The following is a 23,565-nucleotide window of genomic DNA, read 5'->3' as shown; positions in this document are numbered from 1 at the left end:
ATGGTTTGTTTGCTGTGTCAGTGTAGTTAAAGGTGGGAATAAGCAAATTCCCCGACATTGGCATAGAGCTAATCGGGGCACTACCCAATGGGAAATTTGATTGACTTCAGTGTGAGCCTTTGTGCGTGCAGTAGTGCCCCAATTAGCACTATCCCAGCTTAATGAATAACCGCATTGTCCTTAACAGACTTTAAGAACTAGGAGGTTGTAAACCTAGAGAACACATGTCAGAGTAATAGATCTCCGTCCCCAGTTGGTATGCAGAGGTTAATATCACAGCATAATGTTATCATTAATAAGGGTAATGGTATCGTATCTGTGGAAATGTTCAATCGATATCACAGTCAAATATGAAATCTCAAAGGCATAGGAGAATACAATCCAGAACATTTTATTTCAAGAGGGATATTATTCAAAATGATTTGCTAGTCTACTACAGTATGTGACATGTGGCTTGTTATTATGAGACTGAATTGTAATCACAACCTCATGTCAGATTTTATGCCATTGTTATTTATGCTTAATAAATACCTGAAAATTCTCATGATTAGATATAAAAAGCAGTATATTGTTCTCTGTCACCTCTCATACATGGATCTGTACAATCTCCCTTTGTGTGCAGGTGGTGTAGCTCTGTTTGCTGTGACAACTTTAGTAATGGATTCCTTGAGGCTGGGTTACTTCGTTGGGTATTCACAATGCATAGAAGTAACTGAAGGAATTTATCCAGTCACACATGTTGTACATACAGTTCTCCAGGTATGTTGTGCTCTGCTAGTAAAGCATTTATTGATCTTTGATTTTATTACGCTAAAAGTTCTGATTTTTAAAGCTACTGCAATTGTTTTGGTCTAATGTGAAGCACTGTGCAACAGGAAAACATGGTGCTGAAATGTTCGAAAGACATTAAAAACAGCCATAGGAATATTTGCGTTTTATAGCAGTCTGCCTATTATCTGAGTATTTAATGCAATGTAATTGCTTTTTATGTCTTAAAAATAGAGGATATGTTGTAAATTAATCCTGAGTGATAATACTAGAAGAAATATCTCCCAAAATAGACACAAACCAGTAGACTTGTGCAAAAGGTGAACATGTATTTCTAAATCCTTGACGCTTTGGCCCCTAGATGGGCCTATGTCAAGAGCAATCTTTCTGTGTAGACTAGAGGGGTCCGTCCCACTTCTGCAATATTACTGCCCAAAAACTATATCCAAGAAAACATTCCAATTGAAACAATAGAATTTTTATTTTATTTAGCCTCATGCTAATAAGTAAGATTTCCCTATTTTGATTTATCGGTCAAGGCAAAATGTGTTTTGACACACAGCATTTCTTTCTCCACATTTTATGCAGTTCTTTAATAAAATTAACCATGAACTAGATCAAAACCCGTCAAAAGTTTTAAATATAAATCAATAATAATAATAATAATTTTTATTTTCCCCAAACAAAATAGCAACAGCATCAAGCATCAAAATGAAATACATTATCACTCAAGCAGACTACTGAAGCAGATACACTAATACTGTATACGGCACAAATACAATAATTATCATTATATTCCTTTTCAGTATTTTCAAAGATAGATTCAAGTATAAAATGAAAACAACTGTAAACGTGCACCATTCTATAGACTCTCTAGGATACTGACAAATGCTGCAAATATGAGTAGCAATAGCTCATGCTCTGAGACCAGGGACTGCACAACTAAAAACTGCACTACCAGCAATCAGTAGTACAGAATAAGGCGAATCTTGCACCCTGTCCTGCCATATTCTGAGCCCTCTCTGCATACTGTAACTGAAAACAAACAAGTCACACAATCATAATAATATTTTTTGTAGAACATAAATCAACTTTTCTATTTAGGCAAACTAATAAACATTTGCGTAAATAGGTGCAGAATGCTTTGCTATATTAATGCTAAGAAGCTCTGCTAAAATACCTCACACAGGCCGAGATTTACAATGCTCTGTTAAGTCACTTAACATGAAGTTAATCAAACTTAGTGTTATTGTGATGTTAACAAAGTATCTGTAAAGGACAATGCCAAAACCAATGCCATAACGTTTAGTCAGGTCTTTTACTGAAAATCACATTTCCTCAAAAGGCCTCAAGGTTGACATGGTGATGTTACATTAGTTAGGTGAGAGGTACTCAATTCCAGTCCTCAACCCCCCCCTTTCACCCCCCACAGGTCAGGTTGTCAGTGTATCCCTGCTTCAGCACAGGTGTCCTCTGATTGAGCCACCTTGCTGAAGCAGGATATCCTGAAAACCTGATCTGCTGGGGAGTGAGGGGGGGGGGGGGGGTGTTGAGCGCCCCTCAGTTAGACCATACTTAACTTGATGTTACTTACATACAGACCCTGAGACAGGGCTTTTAGAGGGTTTGGATGGTGGAACACCACACTGAGGTATGATTACACTAACATAGCATTATTTTCTGGCGTTATTTCCCTGCTTTCTCTTTCTCAACTTGAGTTAAAGGTCAATTTTAGGCTCTGGATCGGAGGAAAGCTAAGATGTGCAAAAGTGCAGCTTACACAATTATTTTACGAATATAACATTGTAATTATTACATTAGCACCATTACCCAGTAGAGATGTGGAGATGATCTTTGCTGTAACAAGCATGGGAAGGATATATATGTATATATATATATATATATATATATATATATATATATATATATATATATATATATATATATGCATATATACAGTATATATATATATGGGCACTTTATTTTTTAGATTTTTTATACACTATATTTATTGGGTCACTGCTTGTTTTTAAACCAGTTTTAACTACACTGTAGTTCATACATAGCACGTACAGTGCTTCTTAATTATAATCCCCTATATACATGTCACAGATCCCATGCTGTTGGCTATATTATTGTTTTGCTCCCTCTTTTCTCTATGCAGTGGAAGAAATACAAAAGACACAATATAAACATGGAATTGTGGGACCTCCTGATAGAACAAATAAAGAAAGAAAGCATAAAATACAAATAAGAGGCCGGCATGTTTTATATTGTTTATAGTGGACACAGTATATCAATAGAGACAAGCGATCTCTGTCTGATACCATTAAGCTTATGCCTTAGGGCTGGGACCAGCTGCGCTCGGCAGCACGGGCGGCGGGTCGGGCGTTCCCCACCAGCAGGGGAATCCCCACCGAGCCATTACCGGTCCCCCCTGGCTGCACAGCTCGCTACAGGCTGTGACGCGTCAGCCGCTAGGGGATACAAGAGAATTGTAATCCCTAGCGTCGACGCGTCACGTGGTGTGGCTGTGAGCCAATGAGGAGGGGAGGCTTCGGGAGGAGGAGAGGCTTCGGGGAGCGGGGAGGGAAAGCAGTCAGTGTTTGTGTTTGTCTATGTGTGTCTAAGTGCCTGTCTGTGCTTTGTGTGTGCCTGAGTGCCTATCTGTGTTTGTGTATGTGTGTGCCGGAGTGTGTGAGTGCCTGCCTCTGTCTGTGTGTGTGAGAGAGAGTGCCTGCGTGTGTGTATGAGTGCCTGCGTGTGTATGAGTGTGTGTGTGTGTTGCTTGTCAGCTCCAGCATGAGCCCGTGGAGGAGGGGGGGGAAGAGTAGCGGGTCCCTCCGGTCAAGCCACGCCCCCCCTCCCGCTCATGCCTCCCACTCCCGCCCACCTCCCGCTCCGGCTCCCGCTCCCTACAGACCGCATATCGCGGTCTGTGTATGTCAGCGCCCCGCCTGTCTGCAGCGCGGGAGCGCTGACAGAGGGAGCGGGGCCTTAGCCTTATGCTTAGATTTGCAATAGGCACAGACTGGCTGTTTCACACCTTTGCCAGATCTGCCACTTTATTGATCTGAGTTTAGAGTATAGGAATGCATTATCATTCTAAAGGATACTCTTTTGCAACTATCGTCTACTCCAGCGGTGCGCAATCTTTTCTACTCGTGCCCCCCTCCTGCTTCCCTCCCTGCTCGCGCCCCTCTCTTACCTTCTCTTTGGCTCCCGGCGTCAAATAACGCCGTGGGGTCACGTGATGTCACGTTTCTATGCCAATGTGATGTCACATGACCATGCGGCATAATTTGACGCTGCGTCGCCGAAGAGAAGGTAAGTGAAGTTGCAGAGGCCTCACGCGATCCCCGGCATTAATCTAAATTCCTTGAGGGAAGAGCGCAGGGCCCCTGCAACCGCCTGCACCCCCCCTGAATAATCTTGCACCCCCCCGGGGGGTGCTTTCCCAGTTTGCGCACCACTGGTACTCTATTTGAAGAGACATATAGATGTCTGTTACTCAGGAATAGTTTTGTGATATACTTTCTGTATTACCTAGCCATAGATAGGTTCATCAATTATCAGCACCTATCAGCATTTCGCATCTATAGGTAAAAGCAAGAAGTATATCAAGGTCTCTCTTTTCTGCTAGTGAGTGGAGATTTAGACATTACCACAATCGGCATTTAGCCAGTTAAGTTTGGATCGAGGATTTCATTTACATTCACTGTTATTAGTGTTTGTATTAGCCGTATTACATCCAATCATCACCCTCGCATTTTAATAGTTTTTAAAGTTTGAGTGTAATAATTATATGATGTATTAAAATAATTTTATTTTGTCTATATGCGATCTCACTAATATCCTATAATCCAGATATCGGTGTCCTCCAAAACTGTGCCCATCATTAACCAGTCTTATCATTGTTAGTCCTTAGGAATACTGGTTATCTGCACAAAGTGACACCATAGCTGGGACACATATTGTTAGCTAACCAGTTGTAATTTGGGAATTTTTAGGAGTGCCCCCATCCAAAGGATTTCTCTCCTTCCCCTTCCCCAATTCCCCAACGTTTTGTGTAGCTACCTGCTGATAGAGTTATACCTTGATGTGGTTACAGTCTTGACATTTTTTGGCTAAGGAATTAATGACCCATACTTAGGAGAGGAAAAAACACAGAAAAAAAACAAAAAATAATTTGACATATCAGACGTGCATTTGGGCTTCTTTGTCTATTGTTGAATTATTACATGCTACCTGAACAATGTTAAGCTTATAATAATATGTACTTAAAATGCTCAAAAGCATCATAAAACAATGCATTAAAACAAGGCGACCAATCAAAAACAAATTACATTTCCAGTGGCTGAAAACTTATTTTTATTAGCACTGTCCTGGGGTTCAATGCAAAGAGTTGTTCATCTTAAAATAGAGGTAATCAGAGGTAATCAACAGACATAATTAATTGCATACATGTTTAAGGTGAGTCACCACAGAAAACAAAATATTTCCTGGTGCACTGAGGTCATTGGGGACTTTAGAAAAAACATTTCAGAAGTCTGGTGAGAAAAAATTAGTTTAACATCTTAATTTGTACATTGCCCAAACGTTATATACCTGTATATTAAAACAGAGTAAGCATATGCCTTTGGGACATAGCTGGTCATTTGGGGGTAAAAAAAAAAAGATCTGTTTGAAAGGTTTTCTTCTGCCAGTAGACAACAAAGCTTAGCTTGCCATATAAAACAATCTGTAATTGACAATGTTAAGAAAGGAACATGGTCAAATTTAATCACTCACTCCTTTGAAGGACCTGGTTAGGACATTAGAAATAAATCCCCAAATTATCTGACTGGAATGTCTTTTTAGACAACTCGAACTTCTGGACTATTTTGGGTTCCTAGATTGATAAAATCTTTAGTGAAATATGCCGGTCCATGTGTTGCTCACTTTTAGTGGTTTCTTTTCAAATGTTTTTAGTTTGTTACTTTAGTAGTCTTTGGACTTAAATAGATGGGCTATTTACTTACAAGGCTAAAACCTGGATTGTGAAGGAAGCCTCATGTCCCTCCAACAAGCCTACATAAGCGAGCCCCCTTGTATTATCGGCCTGTTTTGTTGCTTGAAACATCCACATTTCTCTTTTTCTTCCAGGTCCGAGCTTAACTACTCAGACCCAAAAGTTTGTACGGTAGCTGAATAAATCCTATAAAATCAAATTGTTTCTCTTTGCCCGTGGGCCGCACACAAATATATCTTTATTGGCATCTGCACTGCTGCTTGGTACAATATAAAGTATGAAGTAATATTGGGTAACCGATAATCAAGCATAAGAAATTGGGACCCTATACAGTTATGTACAAGAAGCTCGTTTGTATGTGATGTGTGACGGTGAAAAAACAGGCGCTAACACTATTAGTGACCACTTAAAATATAGTGATAATAAATAACTCAATAGTGAACAGTGAATAATAATAGTGCAAATACGTGAAAATATATATATGAATTATAACCCCCTGCTCAGACCCATCTGGTAGGGCCTGTTTCCTTTGGTCCCCAAATCGTGGAAATGTATTCGCAGTCCAGGGGGAGCATAAAGGGAAACAAGACAAAACAATCTAAGTGCAGACAATAAAATATAGTAAATAAACTGTGTAGAATTCTTGGCTCCTATGTGCAGCCTACTCACAGGATTTTAGTAAAAAACGGGCAACAAGAGACAGCTTGGATAGCAGGAAAAACTTCAGGCTTTGGAGTGATGTTATTCTCCAATCACAGCGAGATGAGGATGCATGTAAAAAAGAAATATATCCATAGTGCAGACCAATAGTAAAACGTAATTTTATAATGGTACTAAAAATGCACACTTACAATAAAAAACGTTAAAAAATGCATGAATCACCAATTGTGATATAGGAGAGTCGATATGTGCCTGGCTCACCCCCCGCCTCCGTTTAGCAATCGATTAGATGGTAAGACACCTCTGCGGTCAGCTCTCTGCTTCCCAGTGACTCTCTGGGGCGTCCCGTCACTTCCGGTTCGTCGCGTCACTTCCGGTTTCGGCTTCTGGATTGACAGTCACTAGCACCTCGTCTCTCCTCCTCTGGGCGGCTCTCACTCAACGCGTTTCGCCAATCAGATGCGTGGCTTCGTCAGAAGCCGAAATCGGAAGTGACGCGACGAACCGGAAGTGACAGGACGCCCCAGAGAGTCACCGGGAAGCAGAGAGCTGACCGCAGAGGCGTCTTACCAATCTGTAATTGACAATGTTAAGAAAGGAACATGGTCAAATCTAATCACTCACTCCTTTGAAGGACCTGGTTAGGACATTAGAAATAAATCCCCAAATGATCTGACCGGAATGTCTTTTTAGACAACTCGAAGGTTGATTCCCCAGCAAGAACAAAAAGCTATGCAAGTATGCACAATGTAACAAAGTCATACAAATCAGACCATTAGCAAAAATAAAAAGTGAGCTTCAGACTTTTGACTTCTGGACTATTTTGGTTTCCTAGATTGATAAAATCTTTAGTGAAATATACTATATATTATTGTCTGCACTTAGATTGTTTTGTCTTGTTTCCCTCTATGCTCCCCCTGGACTGCGAATACAGAAGCTCGTTTGTATACAGGGAGCTTACTCTACTCTACATTGGTTACAATATCAAACAAACCCATTCTAACTTTGTCCAGCCCTCAACAGGCAAGTGGGAAGGCAGAGAATAAAGAAAGCTGATCACGTTATATTCCCTGAATTATTCTCAGTGGTCACATTCCAGGTTTGAAGCAAAAAAACTGTATAGAACCCCCTCCACCCCCGTCCCCATATAATAGACGAGTAAAGATATGTGGATCATTCACATATATGGTATTTGCAAAAATTGTGAATATTACACTAGGGAATTGAAATAGGTCATACACAGAAGCTTTATTTTTTTACATTTCCTATACCTGTCAGTTATTTTTATCATTATATTTATGTAACATGTATTTTTAAACATTTTATGTTACTGATTTATAACAGTGCTATTTGTCCTTTTTCTTTATGCATAGTTTTGGAGTGAGGCTAGACTCTTTTGCATACATTCTTGTGTATAATAAAAATGTATTTATATATGCACCCTCCCCGCACCCCCGAACCTCTCAGGTACAGAAGCACAGCATTTGCCTGCTGGTATTTGTATTAATGGTGGTTTTAAAGATTAGGGGGCAAACTGGTTTACGCATGTAATTGTTGCTGGTATTGCTATAATTTATACATTTATCAGGAATTATGGCAGCTGTGATGTGGATAACAGACTCTATTAAAAGTGGTCACACAAACTCCATTTTAATATGAATATACATTTTTTTCAAAGCTTTTTTAACAAAGTAGCTTATTTTTTCTACAGTACAGTAATTCTTTCATTTCATTACTATGTTCATTTGTTAATTGTTTACCACTTCTTTCTGATGCAAGTTAAGGTAGGTTTTCTGTAAATAAATGGACATTCTATGATTTTTTTTTAAGCGGGCTGTAAAAGAACAGAATTCAGATAAGTTAAAAATGTGTGTATTTTCTGGGTTCATGTGGATATTGGTACAGTCACCATGCAAACTATCAGCATGTCTAAGTCTTCACATAACTTAAACCCATAAGTGAGGTAATTAAAGTGGATCTGTTATTATGCTTACCTTGTGTCGTCACCACAAGGTTGTTCAGGTGAAACACAGAGGAGTCAGGAGCAGCGTGACAGTACAGGAATTTAACTTCCACAACCACTGCCCATGAGGCAAAAATATATATATATGCAGTGGTCGACAAATCACCAAAAAATCTACTCGCCGAACAAAAAAATCTACTCGCCACCTAGTACCACACGTGTGCTGCTTGGGCCAATAGGAGCTCGCCACGATGTTAAATCCACTCGCCCGGGGCGTGCAAATGTATAGGTTTGTCGAACACTGTATATATGCACTGATATATGCACAATTGGGCTCAATGGCCTAAGACAGGGGTGCTCAACTCCAGTCCTCAAGACCCCAAAAGGTCAGGTTTTCAGGATATCCCAGCTTCAGCACAGGTGGCTCTGATTGAGCCACCTGTGCTGAAGCTGGGAAAAATTGAGCCACCCGTGCTTAAGAGGGATATCCTGAAAACCTGAACTGTGGGGGGTCTTGAGTACTGGAGTATAACACCCCTGACCTAGAAGACTATTATTATCGTTTATTTGCAAAGTGCCAACATAGTCCTCAGTGCGGTACAATGAGGTACGGAATTAGGTATAGTACATAAACAGTTAGATACAAGTGAGTAGAGATAGGCGCACTTTTTGGGCAAATTTGGATCCGCAGTGAATCAGCTGGTTCCTTTGGTCAGCGGATTTCACTCTCATAAAGGGTGATTTGCTTTTTGTGGATTTTTTAAATTATTATTACCAATACAGTACATTCAGCGGATTTCGCAACCCATGGACGGATTGGTGGATTCTTAAGATTCCGCTCACGGATTTCTGAATCCGTGGATTGGATTCTACAAATCAGTCAACGGATTGTATCCAATGGCGGATTTCGATGAATCCGCGCAGATGAAAACCGAACAAATCTGTACGTGAATTTTACAATGCAAAACACATTTTGGGGGAATATGCGAGAAAATATGGGAAACGGATTTGGTCAGATTCGGCCACCTCTACAAGTGAGGACAAACATGCACAAACAGATACCAAGAGGTAATGAGGGCCCTGCTCGTGAGAGCACAGGCCTCGGTCAGGTAGGGAATGGACGCGCTGTGCTCATGCACTGCGCCCTGCTCGGCCGGGCAATTCGTGCCCGGATTTGTGCGCGTACATCTGGGGGTTGGGCCACGACGTCACAGAGCTGGTTCGCCCTCATTGGGCGAACCGCTCACGTGACGCTCTTGCGAGCAGCAAATTTAAATTTGCTTGCTCGGCAAGCAGCTAAGCACCGAGCAGGCGCACCCTCCCGCTCACGCTGGCCACACACATTGTCGCAATGTGTGGCATCGTGGCGAGCGTGAGCGCGCCCACACGCTCAGCGCCTCCCTGGACAAGGCCTAACAATCTGTTATTCTGAGGCTTAAGTGCTTTGTTTTAGCCATATATAGATTTTTTTTTTAATGAAACAATGGCCATTCAGTTCTATAATTCCAGCATACACAGATTGAAAATAAACTACAGAAGGGAGTAAAAGAATAGAAATGCCATCAGAATAGTTATACCCTCTAAGTAATGCACACAGCATTTTCAAATCTACAAAATGATCATCACAAAACTGAGAAAGAAGTTCATAGGCGGCTTGATAAACTTAAAGTAAATAAGGCACCTGGCCCCAATGGCATACATCCAACAGTTCTCAAGGAATTAATTTAAGTAATAGCCAAACCATTACATGTAATATTCAAAGACTCCACTTCCACAGGCTCAGTACCACAAGATTGGCGTAAAGCAGATGTGGTGCCTATGTTTATAAAAGGGAGATAGATCACAACTGGGGTATTACAGACCTGTAAGCCTGACATCAATAGTGGGGAAACTACTGGAAGATTTAATATGGGATAATATTCAGGAATACCCAACAGAAAACAATATTATTAGTAATTGTCAGCATTGATTTATGAAGGATAGGTCATGCAAAACTAACCTTATTAGTTTCTTTGAGGAGGAAAGTGGAATTTAGACCAGGGTAATGCAGTTGATGTGGTCTACTTAGTTTTTTCAAAGACTTTACATACGGTTCCACACAAGGTTAGTGTACAAAATAAAGCAAATTAGACTCAGTAAAAATAATTGCATCTTGATTGAAAACTGGTTGAAGGATAGACAACAGAGAGGTGTCATAAATTGAAGTTTTTTCTAGTTGGGCTAATGTCGTAAATGGAGTACCTCAGGGATCAGTACTGGGACCCCTGCTTTTTAACTTGTTGGCATAGAGAGCAAAGTCGCAACCTTTGCTGATGACACTAAATTGTGTAAGGTAGTAAAATCAGAGCAGGATGTAATTTCTCTCCAGAAGGACTTGTATAGACTGGAAACTTGGGCAGGTAAATTGCAGATGAGGTTTAATACAGATAAATGTAAGGTTATACATTTGGGAAACAGGAATAAACTCGCAATTTACAAATTAAATGGGGATAAATTAGGGGAATCCTTGATGGAGAAGGATTTAGGAGTGGTTGTAGACAGCAGGCTTTGCAATAGTGCCTAAAGTCATGCAGTAGCTGCAAAGGCAAATAAGATCTTATCTTGCATTAAACGGGCAATGGATGGAAGGGAAGTAAACATTATTATGCCCCTTTATAAAGCATTAGTAAGACCACACCTTGAATATGGAGTACAATTTTGGGCACCACTCCTTAGAAAAGACATTATGGAAGTACAGTAGAGAGTGCAGAGAAGAGCCACCAAATTAATAAAGGGGATGGACAATCTAACTTATGAGGAGAGGCTAGCTAAATTAGATGTATTTGCATTAGAAAATAGGCGTCTAAGAGGGGATATGACAGCTATATACAAATATATTCGGGGACAGTACAAGGAGCTTTCAAAAGAACTATTCCTCCCAAGGGCAGTACAAAGGACACAGGGTCATCCCTCAAGGTTTGAAGAAAGGAGATTTCACCAGCAACAAAGGAAAGGGTTCTTTACAGTAAGAGCCATTAAAATTGGAATTCATTACCCATGGAGAATGTGATGGCAGATACAATAGATCTGTTCAAAAAAGGTTGGACATCTTTTTAGAAAGGAAAGGTATACAGGGATATAGCAAATAAGTATACATGGGAAGGATGATGATCCAGGGATTAATCCGATTGCCAATTCTTGGAGTCAGGAAGGAATTTATTGTTCCTTTTAAGAGTTATCATTGGATGATATTTCACTGTTTTTTTTTTTTGTCTTATTCTGGATCAACATAGAACAAACATAGGATACAGTACCTGTCGTCTAAATTTAACATTGGTTGAACTTGATGGACGCATGTCTTTTTTTCAACCTCATCTACTATATGCCCTTCTAGTAGGACCCTATGTTGATGTAATGATTATATATCAGTGATTGTTGGAAGGGTGCAGCACTGAGATCTTAATGTTACACCAAACAAAAACTGAAAAATGGTGTGCTTCCAAAAGAACATCTTTCTTTGAGTGGAAATTAATTTTTTTCACTTTGTTTTTTTTTGTTTGGTGAACTCCATTTTTGTTTGAAAGAAATATAAATATATTTTAAAAAGTGCTATTTATTATTATTTAATTTATTTACTTATAAAAAATATATTACAGGTAGTATTACATTGAGAGTTATCTCTCATTTTCAAGTATGTCCTGGGCACAGAGTTATGATAATACATGATTGCATTAGATGAACAGTGGTAATATATTCATGAACAGTTAGAGATAATATATGATTACGTGCATATGTAACAGTTACGGATATGTTTAAAATTGCTTTAGGAGAGATAGGATATCCCTGCAATGTGTTGTGTTAGAAGACTTTACCCAAGCAAGTAACCGAACGGCAGCAAACAGCTGACACCCTTTGGCTGCCCTTCGGCTGTCCTCCTCTGGGGTGATGCAGATGTACTGTAGGTTGAAGGTGTTCTGAATGAATTCAGCTGTGCTATGAAATTTGCTTGTTGAAAGTCATAAATAATATAGGGGTTGGGGCTGGTGAAATACATAGCAACAAGCAATCCCAGATGTTAACCCGTAGCACACTGGTTCTGTGCAGAGGGGAGGAGCTCTTGGGGAACTCTTTCATATATCTGCCTTTGGAACAGCGCAGATGTAGGTTGAATTCATCAATACACACACAAAAAAGTTAATATTTTTAATCCAGAAGTTAGGGTCAGTGACCAGAGCAAAGATATCTGACTATAAAAACCTAATAGAAAAATCGCACTGTATGGCTAAGTTTTTTCACTCAGTGCTATAGGGCTAATTTTTCGGGAATACTGACGGACCTTGCAGAAATGAACAAAATGTAACACAATGTTGTTGTCCCATAGACTGTTATGTTGAAGAGGCTTTCTTCATTTTTTACACTTAAGTAATAAAATTCATGTGCACTTCAATGGGACTAAAAGGAAGTACTTGTGATAAGAAAGTATATTTTACAAGTACCTAAAAGCTATTAATTATTATTATTATTATTATTATTATTATTATATGCTTGTAGCAATAGCTTTTTTTCAGCATATAGATGGTTCTTTCAAACAATCACGTTATGATGTTGGGATATTCTGTGTTATAACACAATATTCTGTGTTATAAGTAAGTATATGTTCATTTGATTAAATATGTAATGTGATATATCAAGTAGTGATGAGTGTACATGTCAAAGGTTACTTGATTGTAATCGGTGAATTCTTGCTACAGTCCCACAACACAAACTAAACATAATCCCAGAACCAATGTAAGTATCTATGTATGAATATCTTTATTGATGTAGCGCCATTAATGTACATACATAGCGCTTCACAGCAGTAATATACGTCACAATCATATAAATAACAAATAATACAAATAACACATAATGAGAATAAGTGCTTCAGACATAAAAGTGACACTTGGGCTAAGGCCCCAGTCACAATGCTGTAACGCGTGCCCGCACTTTTGGCGGCGCGTTCAGCCGATTCCCCGGTCTGCAGCTCACTGCAGGAGCAGAGATCGGGGGGGGGGGGGGGGGGCGTGGCGGAGGAGTGAAGGGGGCGCGGCCATGACGTCACCAGGCAGATTCGCCCTCATTGGCTGAACCGCCGGGGGGCGTGCCTAATCGCTTGACGCGAGTCCTGCTCTCAATTCTATTGAGAGCAGGAGTAGCTCTCGCGGGCGCTGCGGCCCCCCCTCGCAGCGGGCCCGGCGCCATTGCGGGGAGGGCTCTCGTGCACGCAGCGGACGCTGTAGTAGGCAGCGGGGGCAAGGCCTTAAGAGAGGAGTCCCTGCCCCGAAGAGCTTACAATCTAAGGTTACTTGATCTTAATTTGTTAATTCTTGCAACAGTCCCACAACACAAACTAAACAGAATCCCAGAACCATTGTGGGAAATATAGGGTGGGGTTATTTTTTGGAACGCCCGAAAGCTTTTTCATTGACAATAGAGATATTGTATATGTTATTGTATTTCAATAGAATCACATTTAGATTGGGAAGAAAATGGTTATTTACTGTTGTGAATGTCAATACATTTCTGTATTCTATTATAAGGTCAAGTAAAAGGAGAATTCTTACTTCCTTCTCAGACCTGATAAAGGAATGATTCAAAGGGAATTACATGAAAAGCACTAAATGCAATGTAATTCTAAACCTGTTGTTAGTCATAGAAGCATTATACTTGCATGTAAGCAGTAACTTAGACAAAACCCAATCTTATGAAAGAAACAGATGACCAGCTATTGTTACACCTTTTTACCAGTGTAACAGTGTTTCCCCCACCCGGTGGGAGATTTGGCCATTACCTTGTGTGTGGTGCATTCTACCTGCTGCTAAGCAGAAAGGCTGAGTCGTCCGCCGACGGTTGTGGAGACACAGGACAGGTTTCTGGGGTTCATACCCACATGGCTCTCTAGCAGTGCAGCGCCTCCATCTGCCGTAGGCTCCAGATTTATGGAGACGATCTCCTACATTATAAATACTTCCTCTCCTCCCCCAGTAAGATTACACACCAGGCAGGAGGTATATGAAACAGGAACGGCTTTATTTGGGACAGCACTCACAACACGGCAGTGGACTGCCCAATTACAGTTTCTGAGTCAGCTACCCAGCTGTAGGATGGTCTCTAGACACCAACTACAGTTCAAGGGCCCCTACAGCTGTCCTGGCTCTTCCCTGCACTTCTAACAGAGGCAGAGATAAGGTCCACACTCACTCTCCCCAAAGGGGAAGAGAAACAGAGAAGGCATAATGTTCAGGCACTCTGATGTGTGACCTGCCTTTTTCAGTGGAGAGAGGCACTACTCAATTTGGGGCGGCAATCTCCCTTAAGTACAGCCAGGAAGAGGGCACCAGGTCTGATACAGGATTGGATATACTCAGGCCTAGTTCCACTTTCTCCTCCTGTCACTCAAGGGTATTGCAGGGAGGGGGGAAAACCCATGATTACTACTGTCAGGCCTGCTCTTACCAGGGCTTACTGCCAGTGAGGGCAGACTGGTAGCCAGAAAATCAGTCCTGACTACACCAGGATCATTCTTTGAGCAAAACAAGGTAATGAAATAAATTGTAGTTTATTCACACAAATTCGCTTACAGACAATGGAAAAAAATATAGATGAAAAGACACACTTACTTGGTGTCTGGGGTCAAAAATTAGACTTTCTTAGGTGCAGGGAACTCTAAATAAGAGTTTTACTCTGACCGGGACTTAGCCCGGAAATTCCTGGAACTCAAATCGGCATAAAGTTCCACACGCCACCGCACCCTTCTCTCCTGAGAACTTGGACTTTCTTGACCGTGAGTTACTGCCAATTCTCTGGAACCGAAATGTCATCAAATCCCAGCCGCTTCCGTTACGTTCAATTTTGAGAACTTGGGTGCAAAAGTCGGGACTTAGTTTCTGGCAGGCAGGTTTTCCAGGTTTGAAATCAAAGCCAGTCGCTCTGCTATTCGCACAGAGCAAAGTAGAAAAGCCAGTCCGTGCTCTTACTACTGGAAGACTTGAATCTGATTGGCTCACAGGTTCTTTATAGTAGTGTAGCCAGGACCCCTTTTACCACCATTTGTTGTTGTGGGGTGGGAGATGCTGCACCTAGGGAACGCTCCGATAACGGAGGTTCCGCGTAGAGCGAGCTGCCATGTTAAGGTTGGCGCCTGCGCAAAACTGGCCTGGCAGGAGGTTGCGCATGCGCAGACAAGGTGAGCAAAGTCCGCGAAGAAAGAGAGCTCGGATAGGAGGGAAGTTAGGGAACTACGGGTCCCAGAAGCCCCGTGGGTCCCCGTGACGCGCGAGGACCAATCAGGTACGAGGAAGGGAGGAAAAGGAAGTGGTTGCGCGCACGTTTGGTTCAGAGCTGGCTGTAGGAGGAAGGAGATGGAGCTCCGGTGTATGGTGGCAGTCCGCTCCCTACCGAGGCCGCATGCCCCAGGCCCAGTTAAGCCCTGAGCCCCAGTAGTGTGAAGCTGAGCTAGGGACTGGCCATAGACAGGTTCCGGATTCCCTTACTGTTACGTGATCGCTACCGGGACAGTTCTAAGTCAGCGGGAGGTCTGGGCTCAGGCCCCGCTACCAAGTTGTAGCGTGTCTGGATGGGATCGCCCGGACACCTACGGGTGACGTCATCTACGCCCACGCCGATCCTTTGTGAAGATTGTTGCAGAACCGGGTACTGGAGTGCCCAGCAGGTAAACTTCAAGTGCACCAACGGTACCATCATTCACTCAGGACACGGTGGCTGCGCAGTCACATACATATACATTCACTGTCTCACTTGAGGGTGGGGGACTTATTTCAAGAGGGAACTGGACACGGGTGGGATCACCCGGTGAAAGTACGGGGAGAGTGAGCGTTCGGCAGGACGCTAAGTGTAGTGTCTCCTCTAGGGAGGGACACCTGTTGATATAAAGCTTATGGTTGCTACAAGTAAAGTTAATTGGTTAAGGTATACTGCTGTGTGTGCATGTTAATGTACATAAGTTCCTGCGAAGACCCACTTCCCCTCGGGTGGAAGCTGTCGCAGGTGGAGGCGCTGCACCAAGTTATAAGTATTGTGAGTACCCCAGGCTCTCCGTGGCAGAGGCTCAGGCCCTGTGAGCCTACAGTTTATACAGCATATGGTAGTAGTCTGTGTTCGCTAGGAACCAGGGCTACATTTGGAGGCTCTGCTGAGAGCGCTTAGACCTGGGGTGCCCCTCGAGCCAAAAATACCGCCACCATGGCCCTTAACTCTCTTCAGGACATACATGACTGGGCGCGGCAAATGCGCACGCCCGCCCGCTGCGCAGTGGCTGTGACCCGAGTACCCATGGCCCTACCTTTAGAGACATTGCAAACGGCCCTACGATAACTACCGTGTTTTGCCAAAGCCCGCCCGGTAGATGTTCTCATAGATCAAGATGCTAAGTGGAACACCTTGCTAGTAGGTTGCCGGCGAGATCTTGGAGTCCTCGAGCCTGCAGTCCCACAATATCTGCCGCTTCCAAACTCTCCGCCCATCGGCAGTCCCTTTGTCTATCCACTTCGGGACCCCCCTGTGGGGGAACTAGGTGACGACGACCCTACGCTCCCCTTTGCACACTACCCCGCGAGCGAGGCGGGTAGCTGTCAGTCAGAATCCAGCTATCCTGGGTCTAGCGCATCCGCAGAAGCGGGGGTGCGTAGTGACATGCTGCAGAAACTCAATGACAAGATAGACCAGTTAACCACCCCCTCAAGCTTACTGCCGTTAGTAGAAGCACTTACCTTAGACACGCATTCCCAAAGCTACCGGAAATTAAAGGCCTTCTCGGGGACTCTACCTGTGCCCACGGGAGAGGATGGGATAGATCCTTGGAAGGAGCACACTAGGGGAGTAATGGAAGAATGGTCTTGTACAGACGTGGTGAAACGCCAACGGCTCATGGAGTGCTTGAGACCTTCGGTGTCCACCTTGATCAGCATTCACCGGGAGCAGTGCCCCGACCTGACCTCTCGTATGATGATCGAGTTCCTCGTCGAGGCCTATAGCGCGACCGAGGATGATGGGGCCTTATGGGCCAAATACTATGCCATCAATCAAAAGGATGGAGAAGAATTGTCTGCCTATATCCACCGCTTGCAAATCTCCCTAGGACCCCTGCTGCATCATAAATATGTGACCGCCTCACAGATGGATGAATACCTCCGCAAACAATAACTATGGGGGTCCAGTCCTACATAAACTATTGCAAACATGATTCGCGATAACCTCACTCGAGGACATCCCCCCTCATTTATCAAACTCTTACAGCAAGTCAAAGAGCACGAAACGCATCTCATGCTTCACTCCCCACAGAAGGCTAAAGCAGCCAGCAGCACTAAACCCAAAGGGAATGCTGAGAAGAAGGAGGATCCGCCGGATAAACCAGGCCCGGAAAGGCCGAAATACGCCGGACGAACCTCGCCTCCGTATGACCGCCGTACCCCACCCAGAGATATGATCTGCTACAAATGCGGGAAAAAGGGACATATCTCCTACGATTGTCGGATGGGGGAGTCTCGCCACCGGAGCCCGTCACCCGAGAAGTTCACGCCCCAGGCCATGATATGCGGTGTTTATGCGGCCAGCCAAGAAGCCCTTGTTCCCATCCAAAGTTGCGACGGACCCGAGGATGAGAGTAACCGTGTAGGACCGGTAGCGCTGATCCGGGTGCTAGTGGACGGTATCTACTCCTCTGCGCTCCTGGACATGGGATCTCAAGTAACCATCATATATCGAGGATTCTATGATCGACACCTCCAGAAGCGGCCTCTGAAATCGGCAGGGCATAGCAAAGTAAGAGGCCTAAGCAATGATGACGGCATAGTGACCGTGGCCCTGGAGATACAACAGTTCAACACTGGGAAGTCTCACCCCATGAAGGTGGACGCCTTGGTGTATCCAGAACCCAAAGATCCACATAAGTATCCAATCATCCTAGGCACGAATGCGGACATTGTACAAGCCGTCATCCGGGCCTATCTACAAGAAACTAATGAACTGCCCATGTCCAGCCTACTGCTGCAGCTTGTCCAGGTGGATCCGGATTCCCCTCTGCCACCCTCGGAGGACTACGGACTGTTGTTCTGCGGCCGGGGAGGGCTGACCAGACTCTTACCAGGAGAGACACAGAGGGTACCCGCCTGTGTGCCTACGCTGAACGAGTAGACGAGGAGCAGCTCTTTTCTTTATAAAGCATGCCAGAAGAAGATGTCCGCCGAGGATATCGGCTAGTACCGGAATTCCGGGATTGGCCGACCGCCATTCCCCGTCGAATTTATGTGATGGTCCAGAATCGTTCGCCATTCCCCATGGCCATCGACGCGGGACAGAGAATAGGGAGAATTTATCCCGTCAGCTCGGTGGATGAAGCCGTACAAGTAAAAGCTAACCGAATGGAAGATCCCGGATCGCCGTTAGACTTCGACTTTGGCTCGTCCGGACTGTCCGACGCCTGGATGGAATGGTTACGAGTGCAGCTGGAAGAAAGACGATCAGTATTCTCTACAGGGGAGATGGATGTGGGGTGCAGCCGCAATACCCAACACACCATTCGGATGACTGATACAAAGCCCTTCAGGGAACGTTCCCTTCGGCTCGCTCCTAGGGACGTAGAGGATGTACGAGCAGCTCTGCATGAGATGGAAGAAGCCGGAATCGTCACGGAATCACGAAGCCCTTACGCCTCACCCATAGTGGTAGTGCGAAAGAAGAATGGGACTGTGAGGTTATGTGTAGATTACCGGACACTGAACAATCGAACGGTACCGGACCAGTATAATCTTCCCCGCATAGAAGAAATCCTGGACGCCCTACATGGAAGCAAATGGTTCAGTGTACTGGACCTCCGGTCTGGCTACTACCAGGTACCTATGAGTCCCGAGGACCAAGAAAAAACGGCGTTCATTTGCCCACTGGGGTTCTACCAATTCACCCGTATGCCCCAAGGCATATGTGGTGCCCCTGTCACCTTCCAGCGGCTAATGGAGAAGACTTTAGGTGACTTGAATCCCTGAGAATGCCTCGTGTATTTGGATGACATCATAGTCTTCGGGAAAACCCTGGAGGAACACGAGGCTCGACTCCTGAAAGTACTTGACCGATTAGCTCAAGAAGGACTTAAGCTCTCCTTAGATAAATGCCGTTTCTGCAGGACATCGGTGACTTACGTGGGACCCGTAGTGTCCACCGAGGGAATTGCCACGGACCCCGCCAAAATAGAAGCCGTCGTCAATTGGCCCCAACCTGACAAAGTGGGGGAGTTGCGTTCGTTCCTGGGGTTCTGTGGATACTATCGCAGGTTTGTGGAGGGATATTCCCGATGGGCCAAAGCCCTCAACGGCCTCCTCAAAATATATCCGGAAGACACCGGCCGAAAGGCTACGCCTGCTTGACAACCCTTGGGGGACAAATGGACGACAGAGTGCGAACAAGCCTTCACGGACCTGAAACAGAGTTTGACCGCGGCCCCCGTATTGGCCTATGCAAACCCCGACCAACCGTATATATTACATGTGGATGCTAGCCTGAGCGGATTAGGGGCGGTGTTACATCAAAAATATCCAGAGGGACTGCGACCCGTAGCTTATATCAGCCGCAGTCTTTCTGTCAGTGAACAGAACTACCCCGTGCACAAACTCGAGTTCTTGGCCCTCAAGTGGGCCATTGTCGACAAACTTCGTGATTACTTGTACGGTGTGTCGTTCGAGGTGCAGACCGACAACAATCCAATTACCTATATCATGACCTCAGCCAAACTCGACGCGGTCGGAAATCGCTGGCTGGCCACCCTGTTCAATTACAATTTCACCCTGAAATATAAGCCAGGTCCCTTGAACATTGGAGCTGACGCCCTGTCTAGGCGACCAGGGCTGGCCACTACCCCCAACAAAGACCAATGGGAAGAAATTCCGGGACCCGGAATAAGGGCTCTATGTTGTACCGCTGCCATAGTCAATGATCAAGTGGCGTTCTCTGAACTAAGGGTGGCTGACTCTCTAGGATGTGCATCCAACGCTATCCCGGAAGCCTATCAATACCCCAGTGGTATGAACGTTACTCCAGACAAGATCATAGCCTGGAAAGATATCTGGCAAAATCGCCCGGCCCTCCTCAGACAGGCTCAGGGTGATGTAGGAGGTATACTGATGCAGGAAGCTGACAAATTCGAAATACGAGACAATTTGCTATACAGAGTTGTAGAGTACCATAACCACCCGAATAGGAAAAAATTAGTACTGCCAAAAAGATTACAGTACTTGGTATTGAGGGCTCTTTACGATGAACATGGTCATTTGAGGGTCGACAAGACCTTCGGACTAGTGAGAGATCATTTTTTCTGGCCCGAAAATGAGAGAAGCAATAGAGCATCACTGTCGACGGTGTGTGCGGTGCATTCAGCGGAAGACATTGCCCACCAGTGTCGCCCCAATGGGCCACTTAAAAAGCACCGGGCCTATGGACTTGGTGTGTATGGACTTCCTATGCATTGAACCCGATAGCCGCGGCATAAGCAATGTGCTGGTCATCACGGATCATTACACTAGATATGCCCAGGCCTTCCTGACAAAAGATCAAAAAGCCATTACGGTGGCCAAGGTGCTCTGGTCTTCCTGGTCTACCGCATTAAGGACTCGGAGGGTAAGGTGAAGACATTGCACCAAAATCATTTGCTCCCTATTCCCCGAGTGGAGGAGGGGGATTTGGAATGGCCTGCATCCTCGTTGGATGGGGAGACGACATTGGAAGAAGACGAGCCAGGGAACTCAGTCTTTCAGGAAGATCCACAAGAGGGAACCTTTCAAAGGGGCCCTCAACAGAGAGCACCTCCCGGTGGAGCTACGGGTAAAGGGCTCAGGGAGCCCTCGCCCCATGGGGTGGCTCCGGAATATTCATCACTGGACCCGCTGAGCCCGTGCTTTGTACCAAGTCATGATAATTTAGAGACTGTAACCCCCTCAAGGGAAGAACTCAAGATTCAAGACCAAGATAGTCACTCTCCCAAGGGAGTGACCGAGCAACAGTTAAGGCGAAGTCAAAGGAATGGGCAACCTCCAATGAGGATGGCCTATGATCAGTTTGGTGCACCCCACTATGAGGCTCAGCAGTGGGCTCGTAATCGAGTGAAATCAGTGATTGTGATGTTTAGCGAAATGTACAATCTGATTTAGAAGGAGTGATTGTCGTATGTTATGCATTTTTCATTATATAAATGTTGTACCAGTTTAAAGGTATTGTCCAAGCGGGGAAGTTGGAATCCACAGGGGGGAGGATATAGCCGGGACCCCTTTTACCACCATCTGTTGTTGTGGGGTGGGAGATGCTGCACCTAGGGAACACTCCGATAACGGAGGTTCCGCGTAGAGCGAGCTGCCATGTTAAGGTTGGCGCCTGTGCAAAACTGGCCTGGCAGGAGGTTGCGCATGCGCAGACAAGGTGAGCAAAGCCCGCGAAGGAGGAGAGCTCGGATAGGAGGGAAGTTAGGGAACTACGGGTCCCAGCAGCCATCCCGCGCGAGGACCAATCAGGTACGAGGAAGGGAGGAAAAGGAGTGGTTGCTCGCACGTTTGGTTCAGAGCTGGCTGTAGGAGGAAGGAGATGGAGCTCCGGTGTATGGTGGCAGTCCGCTCCCTACCGAGGCCACATGCCCCAGGCCCAGTTAAGCCCTGAGCCCCAGTAGTGTGAAGCTGAGCTAGGGACTGGCCATAGACAGGTTCCAGATTCCCTTACTGTTACGTGATCGCTACCGGGAGAGTTCTAAGTCAGCAGGAGATCTGGGCTCAGGCCCCGCTACCAAGTTGCAGCGTGTCTGGGTGGGATCGCCCCGGACACCTACGGGTGACGTCATCTACGCCCACGCCGATCCTTTGTGAAGATTGTTGCAGAACCGGTTACTGGAGTGCCCAGCAGGTAAACTTCAAGTGCACCAACGGTACCATCATTCACTCAGGACACGGTGGCTGCGCAGTCACATACATATACATTCACTGTCTCACTTGAGGGTGGGGGACTTATTCCAAGAGGGAACTGGACATGGGGTGGGATCACCCGGTGAAGGGACGGGGAGGGTGAGCGTTCGGCAGGACGCTAAGTGTAGTGTCTCCTCTAGGGAGGGACACCTGTTGATATAAAGCTTATGGTTGCTACAAGTAAAGTTAATTGGTTAAGGTATATTGCTGTGTGTGCGTGTTAATGTACATAAGTTCCTGCAAAGACCCACTTCCCCTCGGGCGGAAGCTGTCGCAGGTGGAGGCACTGCACCAAGTTATAAGTATTGTGCGTACCCCAGGCTCTCCATGGCAGAGGCTCAGGCCCTGTGAGCCTGCAGGTTATACAGCATATGGTAGTGGTCTGTGTTCGCTAGGAACTGGGGCTACAGTAGTATGAGTTTCATTCACAAAACTCAGCAGCCAATCATTGCGTGGGAAAATTCCCACCAACCAATCAGAGCCAAGCGGCTAGAAAAGCCAGGTCAGCAGGAAATATGAAATAGCCAGGAGACATGCGTAAGCCTGGCACCTCACTCCCATGCTATCTCAATGCCACCCGCTGGGACAGGCTCCACCAGGTCTGGGGGAACCAACAACTCTGGACCCAACCTACTAGGCACATTCTGTTAACGGGTCCTCCGCCCCCCCCCACCCACACCTTGAAACTCATACCCTAGCAATCCTTGTTCCCTGGCATGCCCGGAAAGGGAAAAACACAGAAAATACCTTTATTACGCATGGTACATTGGAAACATAAAATGTTACTGGGCCCAAGAGCTAACTCTCTTGGACCCTTATACATGGATTAGGGGTAACCAAAAAGGGCTTAACCTTTAGTTGAGAGCCTGGTTACCCCCTACCGTCACAACAGACAATTAAACAAGTTTATTTGTGACACATTATTTGTTGCATGTAAGCCTATGCATTGGTTCTGTAAAGTAGAATTGGTAGTGGAGCACTACAAAACCGGCTTACGAGGCATGAGAAAGAGATAAAAAAAACTTTTAATTAACCAAAGTGTACATACAACGGCAGGCAGAAAGGTCTCCTAACGCGTTTCACACCAGAGGGGCTTTGACAAAGCACATAGGCAAAGGCCAAGTGTAAAGATATAAGTGCAGTACTAATTGTAATTACAGGTATTATAAATACACAATTTTTGTGCCTGGGCA

General features: G+C 44.8%; 1 protein-coding gene across 1 annotated transcript in view; it reads left to right on the top strand.

Moving 5' to 3' along the window:
- LOC142472113 (proton channel OTOP1-like) overlaps window positions 1-23,565 on the top strand; it is a 73,614-nt gene that overhangs the window by 3,065 nt on the left and 46,984 nt on the right. The window contains exon 3 of the mRNA XM_075578903.1: window positions 623-759. Within this exon, the coding sequence (XP_075435018.1) occupies window positions 623-759 (137 nt within the window). The remainder of the gene's footprint in view (window positions 1-622; window positions 760-23,565) is intronic.

Source organism: Ascaphus truei, chromosome 1 (genome assembly GCF_040206685.1).
Source record: "Ascaphus truei isolate aAscTru1 chromosome 1, aAscTru1.hap1, whole genome shotgun sequence".
Taxonomy (NCBI): Eukaryota; Metazoa; Chordata; class Amphibia; order Anura; family Ascaphidae; genus Ascaphus; species Ascaphus truei.
Note: the sequence above shows the minus strand (reverse complement) of the source record. Positions and strands in the feature narration are given on the sequence as shown.